We start from the raw sequence: 15,456 nt of genomic DNA on the forward strand, positions 1-15,456 counted from the left end.
AGTTTTTCCTTCCCACTGTCGCCAAAGTGCTTGCTCATAGGGGGTCATATGATTGTTGGGTTTTTTCTCTGTATCTATGAAGCGCCTTGAGGCGACTTTTGTTGTGATTTGGCGCTATATAAATAAAATTGAATTGAATTGAATTGGGAGTTTTTAGGGCACTGTGTCAGAAAAAGAAGAAAAGTACCTTCCAAAAATGTGCACCTGTTTGCAGTTAGCCTGTTGGTTATTTGGTCCAGAGTTTGTGTAGCTGACTGACCGTAGTGACTGCCTCATGACACATCCATTAGACACTGGTAGCATATCCACTACACAACCCAATAAAAGCTCGCTAACGTCCCTCAGAGTGGCAGCTCGAACTCAGCTGCTGTGGCTTCTTTGCTGCAGCTGAGCCGTCAGCAGGGTTATGAAGCACTGCTAAGTTGTAGGTATTCATCAAAATGTGAAGCAGCTAATGTTCATAATGTAACTATGTTACAAGTACTCTGACACGCTTCTTTGTTAAAAAGTTTAAAAATGCTACATTGTAAAATGTCTTGAAACAAAACAGAGTGTCAGTGATTTTTGTTGTGGTCAAACCATTTCCCCAGTAAACGTTCAGACGTGGCTGCCCTGTTGGTAATATGGTGAGGTAACACACGAAGGATTTTTCAGTTAAACAGACTTTTTTAACACGTGTAAGCAAAATGAGAATAAAAGAGTAATTTAAAAAATTGCTATGACAACACAGTTTCTGGGGAGCTCCGCACAGTGAGCAGCTCAGGGCTTTTTTAGGATACTTGTAGAGTCGGATACAGCAGCATCTCAGCTTATCTCAGGTTATCTGTTCAAACCACAGCATTTACTTCTAAATAGTATTAGTGAAAGTAGTTTCTGTTCTAGCTGGAAGTTGGACGTTAAGAACACGCTGCGGTCACGCGTCTGGTTAATACTGCAGCAGCCGATAACACACTCCCCCCGCCGCCTTCTGTTCCTGATTTCACTCTTTCTGTTTTCTCTCCATCTTTCCAGCGCTCAGTAACACAGATAAATCCACTTCTTACACAAACCTGTGAAAGACAGGAAACGCGCTGTCTGATGAGCAGACTTGTTTTATAGTCACTGCAAATGTCTTTCAGCAGGTTTCAACACAGATCCAAACTTTCCCAGGTGTCCTCGCCTAGCCCTAGGGGCTGCTTTGCATTCTGGGATGCTCCTTAGAGTTAAAAAAAGGGTTTATCTGTTGAAGCATGCCCGAGTCCTGTTGGGTTTTCTCTGTTTCTTTTTGCACTCTGTTTCCTTTTGGCTCTTTCTTTTGTCACTTGCGACATGCTTGACAGTGTTTGCATGTCTGCGCCTGTTTGCTTTTTAGAGAACGACTGTGTGTTTCTGCATATCTGTGATGGACTTTCTCACAGTCTCCTCTGTTTGTTTTTGATTTCTCTCTCCTCTCCAGTTTCTTCTTCTCTGTTCGTGCAGTCATTCGCTGCAATGCTGTTCACTGTAATTCTTCACTAACCCCACCACCCCACCCTCCCCTCGCCCCGTCCTCCACCCCTCTCATTATGGTCCTGTGGGGTTCCGCAGTAGTTGAGACGTGGAGTCCTGGTGTGAGCGGGGTTGCGTTACTGAGCCCAAAACCAGTTGTCGATCACGTCTAGTCCCAAAGTAAATCAGGAGGGGCCGATGTCGGTCTTGCTCCGGCACAATTTCTCTTTGCTTTTTTGCTTTTTTCGGTTCTGAAACTGACTTTTTTATGGGGGGGGGGGTTATCGAACGACCAAAGCACAGCTTCATATTCATGACAGGTCATCAGCTCCAACCTGAAGAATTAAGGTGAAGAGCATTTGTTAATGTTTTCTGATTTCTTCCCTCCCCTGTGTGTGCCCTGTTCCCGGTGTCCATTTGTTTTGGTTGTTTCGAGAGGATTTCTTTTGACGTCTCTTGTCTTGTTCTGGTTTTATGCATCCTGCACGGCCTGAGCGTGAGCCTCGCCCTCTCTACTGTCAGTTCCTCCTGTCTTCTGCTCTCCCGTTCATCTGGAGCATCGTCCTGAGCTCCGCTGTCTCTCTTGCCTCCTCTCTGAATGAACTGAACCGGCATCCTCTCAGCCTGTTTGTCCCACGGCACTGTTCCCGCTTCCCAAAACCATCCCCTTCCACTTTTGGTTTCCTTTGTTTTTCGAGCTCTCATATTTAACACGAGTCTAAAACTCTCCATCTCCTCATTTCTTAATATTGTGATGATGTATTTATGGTTGAGCTGAGGGACTAATGTCATAATATGTAAGGCTTAGCCTTTCACAGTAGGAGAGGAGTGTCGGGAAAAGAAAAGTGTCTCCGAGCACTGAAACCTCTCTGTCTTCTCGTTTTCCTTCTCTGGCTTAGACCACGGGGACATGATGGACACGCAGGGCTTTGGAGGCAGCCCGTCGTCGTGGCAACAGGCTGAAGTCACCACTCACGAGTCCCTGTGCCAGTCCTGCTCCACCGCTGGCAGCAACCTGTCCTTTGACTACGCGTCTGGCTGTACCTGCATACACGACCCGTCAGATATTCACACGTATGCATCAAAGCAGAAGCTGCACACGATTTGTTTAAGCTACCTGCAGCATTGCATTAGCTTACAGGAGTTGTATAGACATTGTATAGATTTGAGAAAATCACATCTTGTAAATGTAAGAAAACAGTGAATTTAACCAAAGTTTCTAATTCTATAGTTAAATATTGTTGTATTTAAGAGCCACGTGAAACCAGTACACATCAAGAGTAAAAGAGATGTTTAAATATTAAAATATTCTTGAAGCCTTTATTTATTTAGTGTTGATGTGATGCCACACTGAAGATATACACAGTGTACATGAGGTAGGACGAATGGGCCAAGAGCAGAGCTTTACTGTCTGTGGAAATAATCAGCTGAACACACAGAAAAGTATCAGCGATTTGAGACGGCCGTGGCTTCTTAGCTGTAACACAGTGAGAGATTGTACTGAACGGGGATCTTCACAGGTTATCTGTGCACTGAGAAACCACAGGCACGTACAGATCGATGAGACGGATCCATCTTCTGGAAACGTGTGATGATAACAAATGATTTCTTTTGCTTTCTCCAGTATTCCTCTGAAGATGCTCTGCCAGAACATGAAGCGGCAGATAGTCTCCAGAGCCTTCTATGGATGTAAGCACACTTTATTCTTGCGCTTTGTTTCGAGTGTGATCTGTGGCCAGAGCCTCGTATCGTATGTTCCACCTGGACTTTACGGAGATGTTCAGTGAAATTACAGTGATCTTAAATTAACAGTTTCATATATTCAGTATGTTTGTGATGTAATGAAGAATTCATAAATACCGCCTGTAACAAATACTAGATTAGATTTTGTGTCACACATAATAAGTTGATTTATTGCAGCAGTGTGAGAACCTGCTGACCTGTGCGACCCTTTGAGTTACCTGAACTAATTCTGCGCTTGCTTTTTGTCCTTATGCACCATCTGCATCTCATATGTAATAAATCTGATGTGGTTACATATTCTTTTACAGATTTTTCTATATATTCTTCGAGGGTTTCGTTTGTTTCAGACCATCAATGTTACATTACACAAAAGGTTTCAGTCACAGTTTTAAATGATTCATTAAGTTTTCAAACCTCTAAGGCCTCGTGTGAAGAGATGAGTGATTCGTCCACGGTGATGACGACTCATTGCCGGTTATTGCAAACACATGATTGTGCGGCACAATCAGTTCGTGGGTCTGACTCCGTTCACTTCTATTTATATAACACCAAATGAAATAACCAAATGGATAACTTTTCCCTTAATGAATGAAATGATCATTTCAAAACTGCATTTTGTATTTACTCAGGTTATTACTGTCTAATCTTAAAACTTAGCTTGATGATATAAAACATGCACGTGTGGCAAACATGAAAAAAACGATGAAATCTGTTTCAAAGACTGATTGGAGCTAAACGTCGTCTCATCCTGACCCTACTGTTGTGCACATGTGCCCTTCAGGGCTGGCATACTGTCGACACCTGTCCACAGTGCGGACTCACCTGTCAGCTCTGGTCAACCACAACATCGTCCCCCCAGACAGACCCTGCGAGGCATCCGGGGGCCTCAGCAAAGAGGTGTGGAGCAAGTACCAGAAAGACTGCAAGGTGGGTGCAGCCATTAATCCTGCAGGCCCTGCAACATAACGAGACTGCCCGTCCCTCCCTCAGTCTGACACCCCCCACCTCTCACACACAATGGCAAATTTAAAACCCAGACACCACAGCAAATTGCCAAGTCATCATCTTGTCAGGGATATTGATCAGCACTGACAGACACAGTAAGTTACAGCTGTTTTGTGCTGTGCAGGCACTCTGCGAGTCGTATTTACAGTAATAGTGAGGTCATCTGATCCACACTGTGAGAAACACTGCTTCAGAGAATAATGAGGAGCAAAGCAAAGCAAAGGATGATGGAGAATTAGCACAGGACGTATCTGCTGTGCTGCATAAGAAACAACTGAGTTACTGCGTGGGAGGAGCTGCACTCATGCTTAACTAGGAGTTTATTTATCAGGGACAAGTACAGGAAAAAGTCCAGTTCATGTGCATATAGTTCCTGACACCAGCCCCTTGATTGGTTTAAAAAGTGCCCGCCATGAAGAAGAAGGTCCTAGGTTTGAATCCACCATGTGCCGGGGCTTTCTGTGCGGAGTTTGCATGTTCTGCTCGTGTCTCCTCCCACAGTCCAAACACACGCAGTTAGTGGGGTTAACGGGTGATTCTAGAGTGCCTGTGGGTGTGAATGTGAACGGCACAGTGGGCTGTACTTCCTCATCAAGTCAGATGCATAAAGCATGAAAAAGGCCAAGCTGAATAACTGTGTAAACTATCATAAAACCTTTGTTGCTCTTATTTGCAGATTACTAATTCATGAAACTTCTTGCCTAGAATCTACATTTTGTTTAATCTGAGCGTTGGGCTCTGTGGAAACCCAGAACCTACTAATGCCTGTGGTGATTTGCACACAGGCTCTGTTTAATGCAACTGATGGGCTTTAGCATCCTTCCCAAGGATACTTAGACATGCAGACTGGGTTAGTTTGGGATTCAACCGCTGACCCGGTCGACCTCCTGAGCGATGGAAAAAAATCCTTAATAATTCCTCCCACCGGGATCTCAGTAACACATTCCAGAGCTTCAAGCACGGTCTGCTTTATCTAACTCCCAGTGAACTTCAGAGGTGCAAATAACAAGTAATAGATAAGAAGCTAAAAAGCTATGAAGACAACAGGAAAGGATACAAACAGCTGGAACAATATGATGAACAGTCCTGTCAGCGCTGACTCTTTCCTGAATGCACCCCGTTACACATGACAGCTGTATGCAGTGACACCTTTCAGTGAACAATAGTGTGTTTGTGTCCTGAACAGACGTGAACACGACTACATCGACTCGCCCGCATTGTCCTGCTGGCCCGAACAGCTACTAGAGCATCAAACGCAGCTTAATCCTCAGCTGAAACTAGAGCCCAAGCAAATGCACTGGATGTCATTAAACTGTTAACAGCTGGAAATTGATTTTTAAATAAATTAATGAAATATTAAACTGTTCTGAAAGGTTTTTACCAAACATGGTCGAGAAGCTATGAAGTCTGAGACGAGGACAAAAGGCTAACTATAATGATCCCAGCGATACCCTTTAATCACTGCAGCTGAAAGTCCTTCACTCCTGCATGGACAGACGTGAGGCTCTTCTAAGCAAAAGTCTTTCACTTATTGGATTTAAGTTCAAATCCCATGTTAGCTCTGCTTAAGCCAGCTGCATGTGTGAAGCTGCATGTGTCTTCTGAGCAGAGCCAGGAGGAGGAGAAAGCTCCGAAACTGAGTAGTGCAGTTAGAGCGGTCTGAAGCTGGCGTTTGCAGACCCCAGTGTGTGACTGTCCGTGCTCGGTGTGAGATCCACCATTAAAACGCAGCAGTTTCAGAGCAGCGTGTTCCTGCACGGTGCTGTAAACCAGCATTATTACCTGTTGTGTTTGTAAAGCACAGAGTCAGTTATTAACACAAAACCAAAGCTGAACTTCGTGAGCCTCGGTTTCCTCATCCTGCACTCATATATCATTCCACCTGCTGATGGAGCATATTAATTGAAAGTGGAGGATGGTGCACTGCTCCTGCTGTCTCCACTCTCTCCTTCGCTCTAATGAAAAGTTAATGAGTTTCAGTGAAATGAAGTCTCCGTGTGATACCATCGCAGCTATTAAAGCAGCCACCGTAATCATTCATCAGCTCCAACAAAGTCATCATTACTAATTTACACTCTATTCATATCTGTGTCGTTTATCTTCCGCTCTAATCTACGTCTACTCCCGTACGGAGCTCCATCACTCTTTCACTCCTTCCATTATTGATGCACTTCCTCTTCCTCTCAGGCCTTTTCTTGTCTATTATGTTTCCTCTTTTTTGCCTACCTTCCTGACATTGTGTGTGTGTGTGCAGAACTACAAGGAGCTGGAGCTGCTCCGGCTGGTTTATTACGGTGGAGTGCAGCACGAAATCAGAAAGGAGGTGTGGCCTTTTCTTCTGGGACACTACAAGTTTGGCATGAGCAAAAAGGAGATGAGTAAGGTACAGTGCACGTGCGCACACACACACACACACACACACACACTCTTTGAATTCGCCCTGAAGTTAGTAAAACCCTGTGTGAAGATCGATGCAAAGATCGGCGAGCGGTACCAGCAGGTGATGCGGGAGTGGAAGGCCTGCGAGGTGATCGTCAAGCAGCGGGAGAAGGAGATGCAGTCGGCCATCTTTGCCAAGCTCTCCTCGGGCAGCAGCATCGACAGCCACGTCCTGCGGCTCGTCCACAGAGACTCCACGCTCAGCAATGAGGTGAAGGGCTCAGAGCAATATAGCATCCACTCAGTGATACACTTTATTAAGTTGGGGGGTGAGAGTTTATTAAACGTTATTATAAATCTGAATATCTGCTGTATGAGGTGAGCTTCATACAAGCAATATCCAAAGTCTTTGTTGGGTTGTCTGGGTGAGCTTTATATTATCCTCAGAACTTCATTTGGTATCAGCAGCATGCAGACGCTGCACCGTGAGCTCTGTTATTATCTGTTATATTTTCATTTCAGCCTGTGTTGTTTTGCATTAAGACGTCAAACTAAAACCTCCACGGATGGAGCAATAAAACATGTTAGTGGCCTAATTATAGACAGTGCACGTCTCAGTGTTTCTGCATAAGATGAAATCAGTAAAAAATCCGGATGTATCGACTCGTTTTTAAAGAGATTAAACTGGCACAAACAGACTGAAGTATGATTAATGTTCACCTGGACAGTGAGTGCTGTGATGCTGTTTTGATGGTTTCTGTAAAGCAGTGTGAAGTAACAAACAAGCAAAATAAGTTTCACTCTACAAAAGTAGGCTGCAGACGTCTTGCACAAGCTGTTAGTCAAATAACAGCAACAGTGTTTGACAGATGATCTGATAACAATGCTGCAAAACGCAGCAGCCGCACAAAGACGGCTGAAAGATCAGTCAGTGAGTCGATGTAGCAGAGGTGAGACAACGCAGCCGCGCCCCCACTTCAAAGAATCACATGCATAGTTAGGTTTATATGCATGCTCAGTCGTCCAGTCAGGAAATCCCAAAAGGCTGAATCTGCGTTGTCAGTGGGAGAAACCAGCCGACTGCAGGAACAGTGGGCTGTGAGGTGATCATAGGTACCGTTCACAGAGAGTTGGGGAAGGGCTGCACTCACCTGACCTCGCAGCCCATCGTTCCCTCAGTGGTGCTAGTTTCATTGTGCAAACGTCCTGTTTATGAGCGATGAAACGTTTCTCCCACTGAGAACGTCCAGGTGAACAGAACCAACCTTTTGGGATTTACTTAATCACACATTATATTGCATAAAGCACCTCGAGGCTTCTGTTGTTGTAATTTGGCACATCGTGCCTTCTGATTCCTCCGCCCCCTTTTCAGGTGTTCATGTCTGTAGATGAGCAGGATGCAGGAAGCCAGGAGACCCCCAGCGGAGAGGACAGCACTCCCACAATGACCAACCTGGTGCCCCCCGTGGCCCTCCCACAAGAAGAGCGTCCTCTGGTAGAATTCGATTCCCCCGACTCAGGGCTCCCCTCCTCTAGAAACTACTCTGTGACCTCTGCTCACTCCCAGATCCTGTCTAGTATCGATGACGGTCAGAGCACAGAGGAGGAGGGTGGGGGCGCGGAGGACGGCAGGACTCCCAGTGAGCTGGCGGGGTGCCGGGACTCTCTGACGGAAGACAGGCTGTGCAGTCAGCTGGACAAACTGGTGACCAGTGGAGCAGCTGCTGAGGGGACGTCACCATCGCTCTCTTCCTATACAGTACGTACAGTGTGTGCATACATTATGTCCGTTTATGGGGCTTGTTTTTTGCATTGATGCCACATGATCAGAACAAAGTGCTTGGAGAGTGACACCAACCTACAGTCTGTGTTTGATGGACACACTGTGCAGTAACACTGAGCAGATTCCACACAGCAGAAAACTATTTTTCATTTTGCAGATCGAGTTGTTGGACACGGTCGCCCTCAACCTCCACAGAATAGACAAAGATGTCCAGCGCTGCGATCGCAACTACTATTATTTCACCACGAGCAACCTGGAGAAACTCCGCAACATCATGTGCAGGTAGAGAAAGACCTGAAGACGGAAGAAGATCCTCCTGTTGTTTTATGACGATGATTCAAATCACTGAGTGAAAAAATGAAACTGCAATGTGAAGCTTTCCAGCAGAAAGACAAACCTGTTTTACTTGACGTGTCACGTGATGCTGGGTTTGAAATGACCAGAGTCAGGTAGTCGCATAAAACCAGAACAGGTTGGTTTCTTTTGCTGTAAACAAAATCAAATCCACTTCCTGTAAATAGTTTCAGTCAGCCTTCACTAACAGCTGCTACTGTTGAATATCAAAGAAATGCATCTGTATCGCTCCGTGGTTTCACTGGTGTGGCATCGCAGGCACTGGGTAAGGTCTCTGTTAGTAAGAAGGCTGTAAAACTGATCCAGGGTCAGGTGCGATGAAGGGTTCTCATAAACGGATCTGTTCTTGCTTCCTGGTGAAGCGATGCTCTGCCTGTCCGCAGCTTTCACACGTTCCAGTGACAGACAGCTCAGTACTAACCCGTGTTTGATACCCAAGTCTGCTTTATGGACCTCAGTGCTAAATGGCATCATGCTGCCAGGGCTATGTAAGACAGGCCTTTAAGGTGGAATTAATTAAGCCGTTATTTAAAAAGCCATCAATTATAGACCTCAAAAATTCTTGTGAGTAGTTGTAAAACAGCTGATCATCTGCAGAGGAGCTGCTTATTTGTCAGAGTGGATAGGAAGATAGTAAAGCAGTGAGCTGACTGCAGATCTGCAGAGCTGTAGATCTGAGACGTACTCTGAGGGTTTGGCTACTCTCTTCACTTTTTGCTGAATACTGTATGTACAGGAGTATTAGATGATGATTAGATGATTACTAGGGGTGCAACGATGCACAAAATTCACGGTTCGATATTTTTTCGATACAAAAAAAATGTTCATACCTTTTTAATTTGTCATTTATTAAAATTATAATTATATATTTTAACTCAAAAGTACAGCTTTTAAATTTAATGTTCCTGAAACAACAAAGTAATAAAAAAATAAATCTATCTGATCGAGAAATCACTCATCTTTGGAAAAGAGAGTTTATTACAGAGAAATGTCTCTTTCCAAAATAAAAGCTATACTATACGCTTCTTCTGGGCTATATTCTCAGCAGCATATTAAACATATCAGGTCCCCATAAGGAGAATCATGTGCTAACGGCTGTCTAAATGACCCGGGTAAAGTTTGTAGCATGCATGCTTGTTGTTTTTGTCGGCTTCCACTTGTCTTTGCACTAGGATGATGTCGGAGTAAATGTGCAGTCATATTCGTTGTGTTCCCACTAGTGCTGTCAGCGTTAATCTGAAATGACGTTAACGAGTTACCGCAAATCGCCCCATGCGTGGGGCTGGACGGCCAACACGTTAACGAGCTAACTGCGCTAACACACTAGTTCCCACCCATGTAATTGAGCATTGCGTGGCACATCCGACATACTGTTTTACTTTTGTCCATGACGCGCTTACCTTCAGGGTCATACGTCACATGAAAACCAAAATAGTTCCAAACGCCAGATCTGAATGAGGGTGGGGGAGGTTCAGTTTGCCATGTTGCAAGGAGCTCAGCTTCTGTCTCGCTAGCTTGCCCTGCGCTCAGTGAATCTGCAATCGACTACTCCGCCTAGGCTGCACTGTCGAGCGCAGATCCACTGAGCGCTCAACACAGACAGCATCGTCAGAAGGAAAGTTGATCAAATAAATTAAAAATGTTGTATTGTTCGATACATATGCGTACAGAACCGAAAGCACTGTATCGTTGCACCCCTAATGATTACTTGTGTAGTGATGAGTAGGTGCAGAAGATGGAGGCGAGTATTTTACAGAGTGAGAAGAAGCAGGTTTTATCTCCAGCCGTGTTTGTGTTATTTCCAGTTTCTAGCGTTTTATTTGTGGAGAACGAATCACCAACATTTACAACAACTACCGATGTGTGTGCTCTCTCTTTAGTCTGTCTCTCTTTGCCTCTCTCTTCCTGGCAGCTATGTGTGGGAGCATTTAGAGATGGGCTACGTTCAGGGCATGTGTGACCTCCTCGCTCCGCTCATGGTCATCCTGGATGATGGTGAGAGAAAAGAACTGAATTACTGTGAGCTCACAGATCAAAGCCCTGCCTAACAATGAGAAGCTAAAAAGCATTTGTCCGTTTAACCAGTAAACACATATGCAGCAGCAGCAGAACGCTTGCTTTCATTTCTGCGACAGTATTTATTCCAGACAAAATATTCAATAAATGATCATTAACTGTGTGTGTGTCAGAGTGCCTGGCGTACAGCTGTTTCACTCAGCTGATGAAGAGGATGAGTCAGAACTTCCCTAATGGTGGAGCCATGGACTCGCACTTTGCCAACATGAGGTCACTGATCCAGGTGATGGATGATATTCATAGAGTGAGTATCAGAGAGCGAGAGACGCTCCAGCTAACAGCTCCTGCTGTTCTGTGTGATGGCAGATCCTGGACTCGGAGCTGTTCGAGCTGATGCAGCAGAACGGAGATTACACTCACTTCTACTTCTGTTACCGGTGGTTCCTGTTGGACTTCAAGAGAGGTGAACACGCCATCCTCCTCTCACGTGATGTTTCTGTTTTCCGAGCGCAGACAAAGTGTGCATGTTGAGAAGCGCTCTTTAGAAATGCAGATTACGGGAATGTGCTGTGTGCAGAGCTGCTGTACGACGACGTGTTTGCGGTGTGGGAGGTGATCTGGGTGGCTCCCAGGATTTCCTCGCAGCACTTTGTCCTCTTCCTGGCCTTGGCGCTGGTCACAGTTTACCGTGAGATCATCGTGGACAACAACATGGACTTCACCGACATCATTAAATTCTTTAATGGTAGGACGCACATTCATACCAGTGCTCTGAGGTCTGAACAGTGAGTAGAAACTTCAGTGTCAGTGGGTCCGCATGTAGAATCTGCAGCGTGGCCGTTAGCGCTGCCATGTTCTCCCTGTACCTGTGTGGGTTTCTTAGATAACCTGGCTTCCTCACAAACACACACATAGTTCAAACTCATTTCAGGGCTCATCAGTTAGCTGCTGAAATCTACAAACTGTGCTGTATTTCCATATTGGTAGCGGTCTCTCTAACAGCCTGTCTGATCCACAGAAATGGCTGAGCGGCACGATGTCCAGCATATCCTGAAGGTAGCACGTGAGCTGGTGCACAAAGTCCAGTCTCTGATGGACAACAAGTAACTGTGATGAAGAAGGCAGAAAGAGGAATGGGAGGATGCAGAGGGAGAGTGTCTGACCCTGCTGGAAACTAGAGCACTTCCTGCCTCCACTTACCCAGGCCACAGCCGGGTGGTCGAGGCGTCCCTTTTCTCCAGATGAAGGCCCCGGGAATGGGGCGGCTGTTGGAGCTCGGCCCCGATCTGTTTACATTGCCCTTCACGTGGAATGCCCATGGTACCTGTTCGGACATGTGGATTTGTCTGCATGCTTGTGAGTTTGATCACACTGTGAACGCATTCTTGAGTTTCCCCAGTCCTACAGAGTTTGCGTGCGTGCATGAAACACACACACACACACACTATCACAACTCGGTTTTCTAAAGTCGCACTCTTTTCCTCGACTCTGAGACTGAACATGTTGGATGGCTGTCAGGAAAGTTGAGGCTCTCAGTGTTTGTGTTTGTCCATGCAGTGCCATCTGTGGCCACTAGAGTGCAGGATGTACACACAGCAGAAGACTTAGCCACGAAGACGTTTTCATTAGTGACCAAATGGACTGTGCCAACGACCTTTTCATGAGTGTTTTCTACAAGCATGTGTGTTTTTACCCCCTCTTTTCTTTTTGTCCACAAAGTCATTATGACACAAATGTTGCCTTTTTCAGTAACAGCCCAAGGTACTTACTTGCACTTTGTTGTGAGCGGGTCCTTCGCGGTCCCTGTGAAGGCCACGCCACAGTCTGTGGGGGCCGGAGGAGCCTGCGAGAGGCCGGACCGTTTAGAAACTCAGGATGAATTGCAGCCAGCTTTTCTGAACATGTTGGTCAGTGTTTGAAGCATGTTTACTCCCAGAGCACAACAGGAAACGCAAGCACACGAGCCTTCCTCCTTATCCTCGCAATTTTAAAAGGGCCACAGCTACGTTTGAGAGCTGCACCTCAACTTATCTCAATCAGTTTCACCTTGAGTTTAAATAGTTTTTAGCTCTTTTTGTGGCTGCTCATCAATTTCAGAGAGCCAAAGGTTTCCGGCACAACGTCACCTACATCCAAGGTGAGCAGGAGAAAGGTGGTGAAGAATCCAGCGACGCTTGAAACACTAGGAAACGACTTTACGTGTCGGGGTCATTACAAAATACCAAACATGCTATTTCTGGCTTCGCTGAGCCTACAAAGACTGAGTTTTCAAAGGCAGACTAAGAAGACAAACTGATCTAATTAGGATTAGTTGAATTAAAATTTAAAAACTGATTTATCTAGCAGTGTTTGGATATTTTTATGAAAAGAATGAAAATCACTTCCTTGAAGGAAACCTCAAACAGCTGGCTGTAGTTTAGCAGACGTCACAATAAGATCATAGACTCGAGTTAGTGTTGTAGTGCTGTTTGTTCATAACTTACAGCTTTTTCCAGCTGTTTAAAAACAGTATTTAACAGTTAGTCAGAAACATGTACCTTTCTTGGTTCCCCGTCCCCGAGACTTAAAAGGAAGTTCTTGTCTGATTGTTGGGATCTCTCGCTAATCTCAAAGGGTCTTTGCCTTGCTATTAAATCACACTGAGACAACAAGTAGTTGAGCTAATTTTGTGATATACTTCCTGGAGTATAATTATTTCAGATAATCTTTGATTAACATTTAAATTTGTATGATCCTTAACTATCACACAACAGAGCTGAACTATAGTGTGAAAGCTCCAATAACCAGCTACAAGTAAATCCATTTAACTTCATAGAAAATGTCCGTTTCAGATCGATCTGTGTTGAAATGTTGTTGACATTTGGTGAAGCTGCAGGAAATAGAAGCACACATTATTAGGCATTCCCTGGGAAAAAACAAACCAGATCGAGTATATGGGATAGAACGCGAGACACGAGGATGCAGGATGTGGTCAGTGCTTGTTTGACTTTTCGCAGCAAAGAATATTCTCGGGAAACATAGACCATCCTTTCAGTAGTTTCCTTTGAAACATGCACGCTGACCTGAAGGCACCACGAAGACTGTTCAACTTCCTTTTGCATTCAGAAGCACTGTCCAGAGAAGTGGTTGCAATTGTCCCTGTGAAGCCGAAGTCCAGCCTCTGAGACTCGGACTGGGTTTGTCTTTACAGTCCCAGGTTTAGAGAAAAAACAACAGAAATCTGAAAGAAGCTGCTTTTAATGCCATCACTAGTGTTCAGTGGATCAGTATTACAGTGTGTTGGTGTTGGCTTCAGAGTAACAGCACATTCACGTTTGTATCTGAAGGGAGTCGGATGCTTTTTTGACACCCTCCCTGCTCTCCCTTCTTCTCAGTGTGACCCTTTATCGCTCCTTAAACCGTCCAACGCGACCGCGTACGATCGGTCGTCCGACACGGACCTGCACCTGTGATTCAAGTGCCAAGAGTCTTCCCCAATCCTAACGTGTACTGTAGTCATCCTGCTCTCCGATTGCTAGTTTGATCCCAGGAACAGGCCGTGGCATTGGATGGACCTCGCTACGGCCCCTCCTCCCCGCCGCCGCGGAGGCTCAGAGGAGGAATCGGGTCCGTGCTTTTTCTTCCGATCAGGACGTTGTGTACCAAAGCCTTGAAACAGCCCCCTCTGTGGCATGACGACAACGTGCAATTTCATACTGCATCTTGAAGACTGACTGTTTACTATTTGTGTAAAATATTTTTGGAAATGGTGTTCTTGAATTCTTTCACTACTGTGCAATTTCTGTCATTTGAGAAACCCATCAAAGTCTATACTGCTGTACATATGAACCAAAAGCCCAATATTTCTATGAAGACAGACACAACATATATACAAATACACATATAACTTATTTTGAGATCTATTTTTATGTTGGTTTTAGCAGCACTAGCCAGAGGTGTGTACTGTGCAGAAATGCAGAATGTGTGCAGACCATGTTACAGATTGACTGTTAAGTGTTCTCTCTTAATGTTGTGCACTGACTTCGAGATTTCAAATTTCTATTTATGTAGGGAGCCAACGATTGCATTGCTGAATATGTATTGGTAAGGGTGTATCATTTGCCTTGAATGTAATGTATTATTAAATAAGAAGTTGTTCATGACCCGCCTGCTCTCCTTCCTTTATGCTTTTCTTGCTAACGTGTGGACACTTTTAATAACGTCTACACTGCCTTAAGGTTAAAAACACCTTTTGCTCTGCAAAAAATACACCGTGACCGCCTCACCACGAGGGGGCAGCATTTTATTCTCGTTTCCCATCCTTGAAAAGAAATAAAGTGGGCTGCCATCCAGCAGTTAAGTTTGCTAGTAGCTTTAATAGTTCAGAGAGTCAAACACAATAAATGTATTTTGTCAGGAACACAAAACATTAGCTGTCTGTAAGATTACACGATGAAGCTGATATATTTAACTGGATTGCAAACAAAGGTTCTGTGTGTAAAAGTTGTAAAAAAAAACAAACCTGTTTTCTCGCCCATCCAAAGTCGAGCGCATAATCCTAGCTACGGTGGCCACTGTAGGACAAAACAATTCTGGCTCCTGTTCATCTGTAACGGATGCGGGTTGAGCTACTGTTGAGCTCAACTATCAAGATCATTATGGCTGTATCCCAATTCAGGGTCTGCAGCCTTAAAGGCCGCATTTTAAGGCCGATTGACGCGACGAAGGCT

The 15,456-nt window shown here is 44.9% G+C and overlaps 1 protein-coding gene across 5 annotated transcripts in view; it reads left to right on the forward strand.

The window, feature by feature from the left end:
- Nucleotides 1–14,889, forward strand: part of sgsm2 (small G protein signaling modulator 2) — a 110,962-nt gene extending 96,073 nt beyond the window's left edge. For 3 of the 5 annotated variants that reach the window (XM_042224201.1, XM_042224200.1, XM_042224202.1), the window contains 11 exons: nucleotides 2,367–2,541; nucleotides 3,092–3,156; nucleotides 3,992–4,137; nucleotides 6,470–6,865; nucleotides 7,967–8,353; nucleotides 8,535–8,659; nucleotides 10,644–10,726; nucleotides 10,921–11,030; nucleotides 11,114–11,210; nucleotides 11,325–11,492; nucleotides 11,766–14,889. In XM_042224201.1, coding sequence (XP_042080135.1) covers nucleotides 2,367–2,541; nucleotides 3,092–3,156; nucleotides 3,992–4,137; nucleotides 6,470–6,865; nucleotides 7,967–8,353; nucleotides 8,535–8,659; nucleotides 10,644–10,726; nucleotides 10,921–11,030; nucleotides 11,114–11,210; nucleotides 11,325–11,492; nucleotides 11,766–11,854 — 1,841 coding nt within the window. In that variant the 3' untranslated portion in view covers nucleotides 11,855–14,889. The remainder of the gene's footprint in view (nucleotides 1–2,366; nucleotides 2,542–3,091; nucleotides 3,157–3,991; nucleotides 4,138–6,469; nucleotides 6,866–7,966; nucleotides 8,354–8,534; nucleotides 8,660–10,643; nucleotides 10,727–10,920; nucleotides 11,031–11,113; nucleotides 11,211–11,324; nucleotides 11,493–11,765) is intronic. The other 2 variants (XM_005930832.2, XM_014336350.2) reach the window with 1 other exon arrangement.
- The last annotated feature ends 567 nt before the right edge of the window (nucleotides 14,890–15,456 follow it).

The sequence above is a fragment of the Haplochromis burtoni genome, unplaced genomic scaffold (genome assembly GCF_018398535.1).
Source record: "Haplochromis burtoni strain Fernald_Lab_line unplaced genomic scaffold, NCSU_Asbu1 Contig_132, whole genome shotgun sequence".
Taxonomy (NCBI): domain Eukaryota; kingdom Metazoa; phylum Chordata; class Actinopteri; order Cichliformes; family Cichlidae; genus Haplochromis; species Haplochromis burtoni.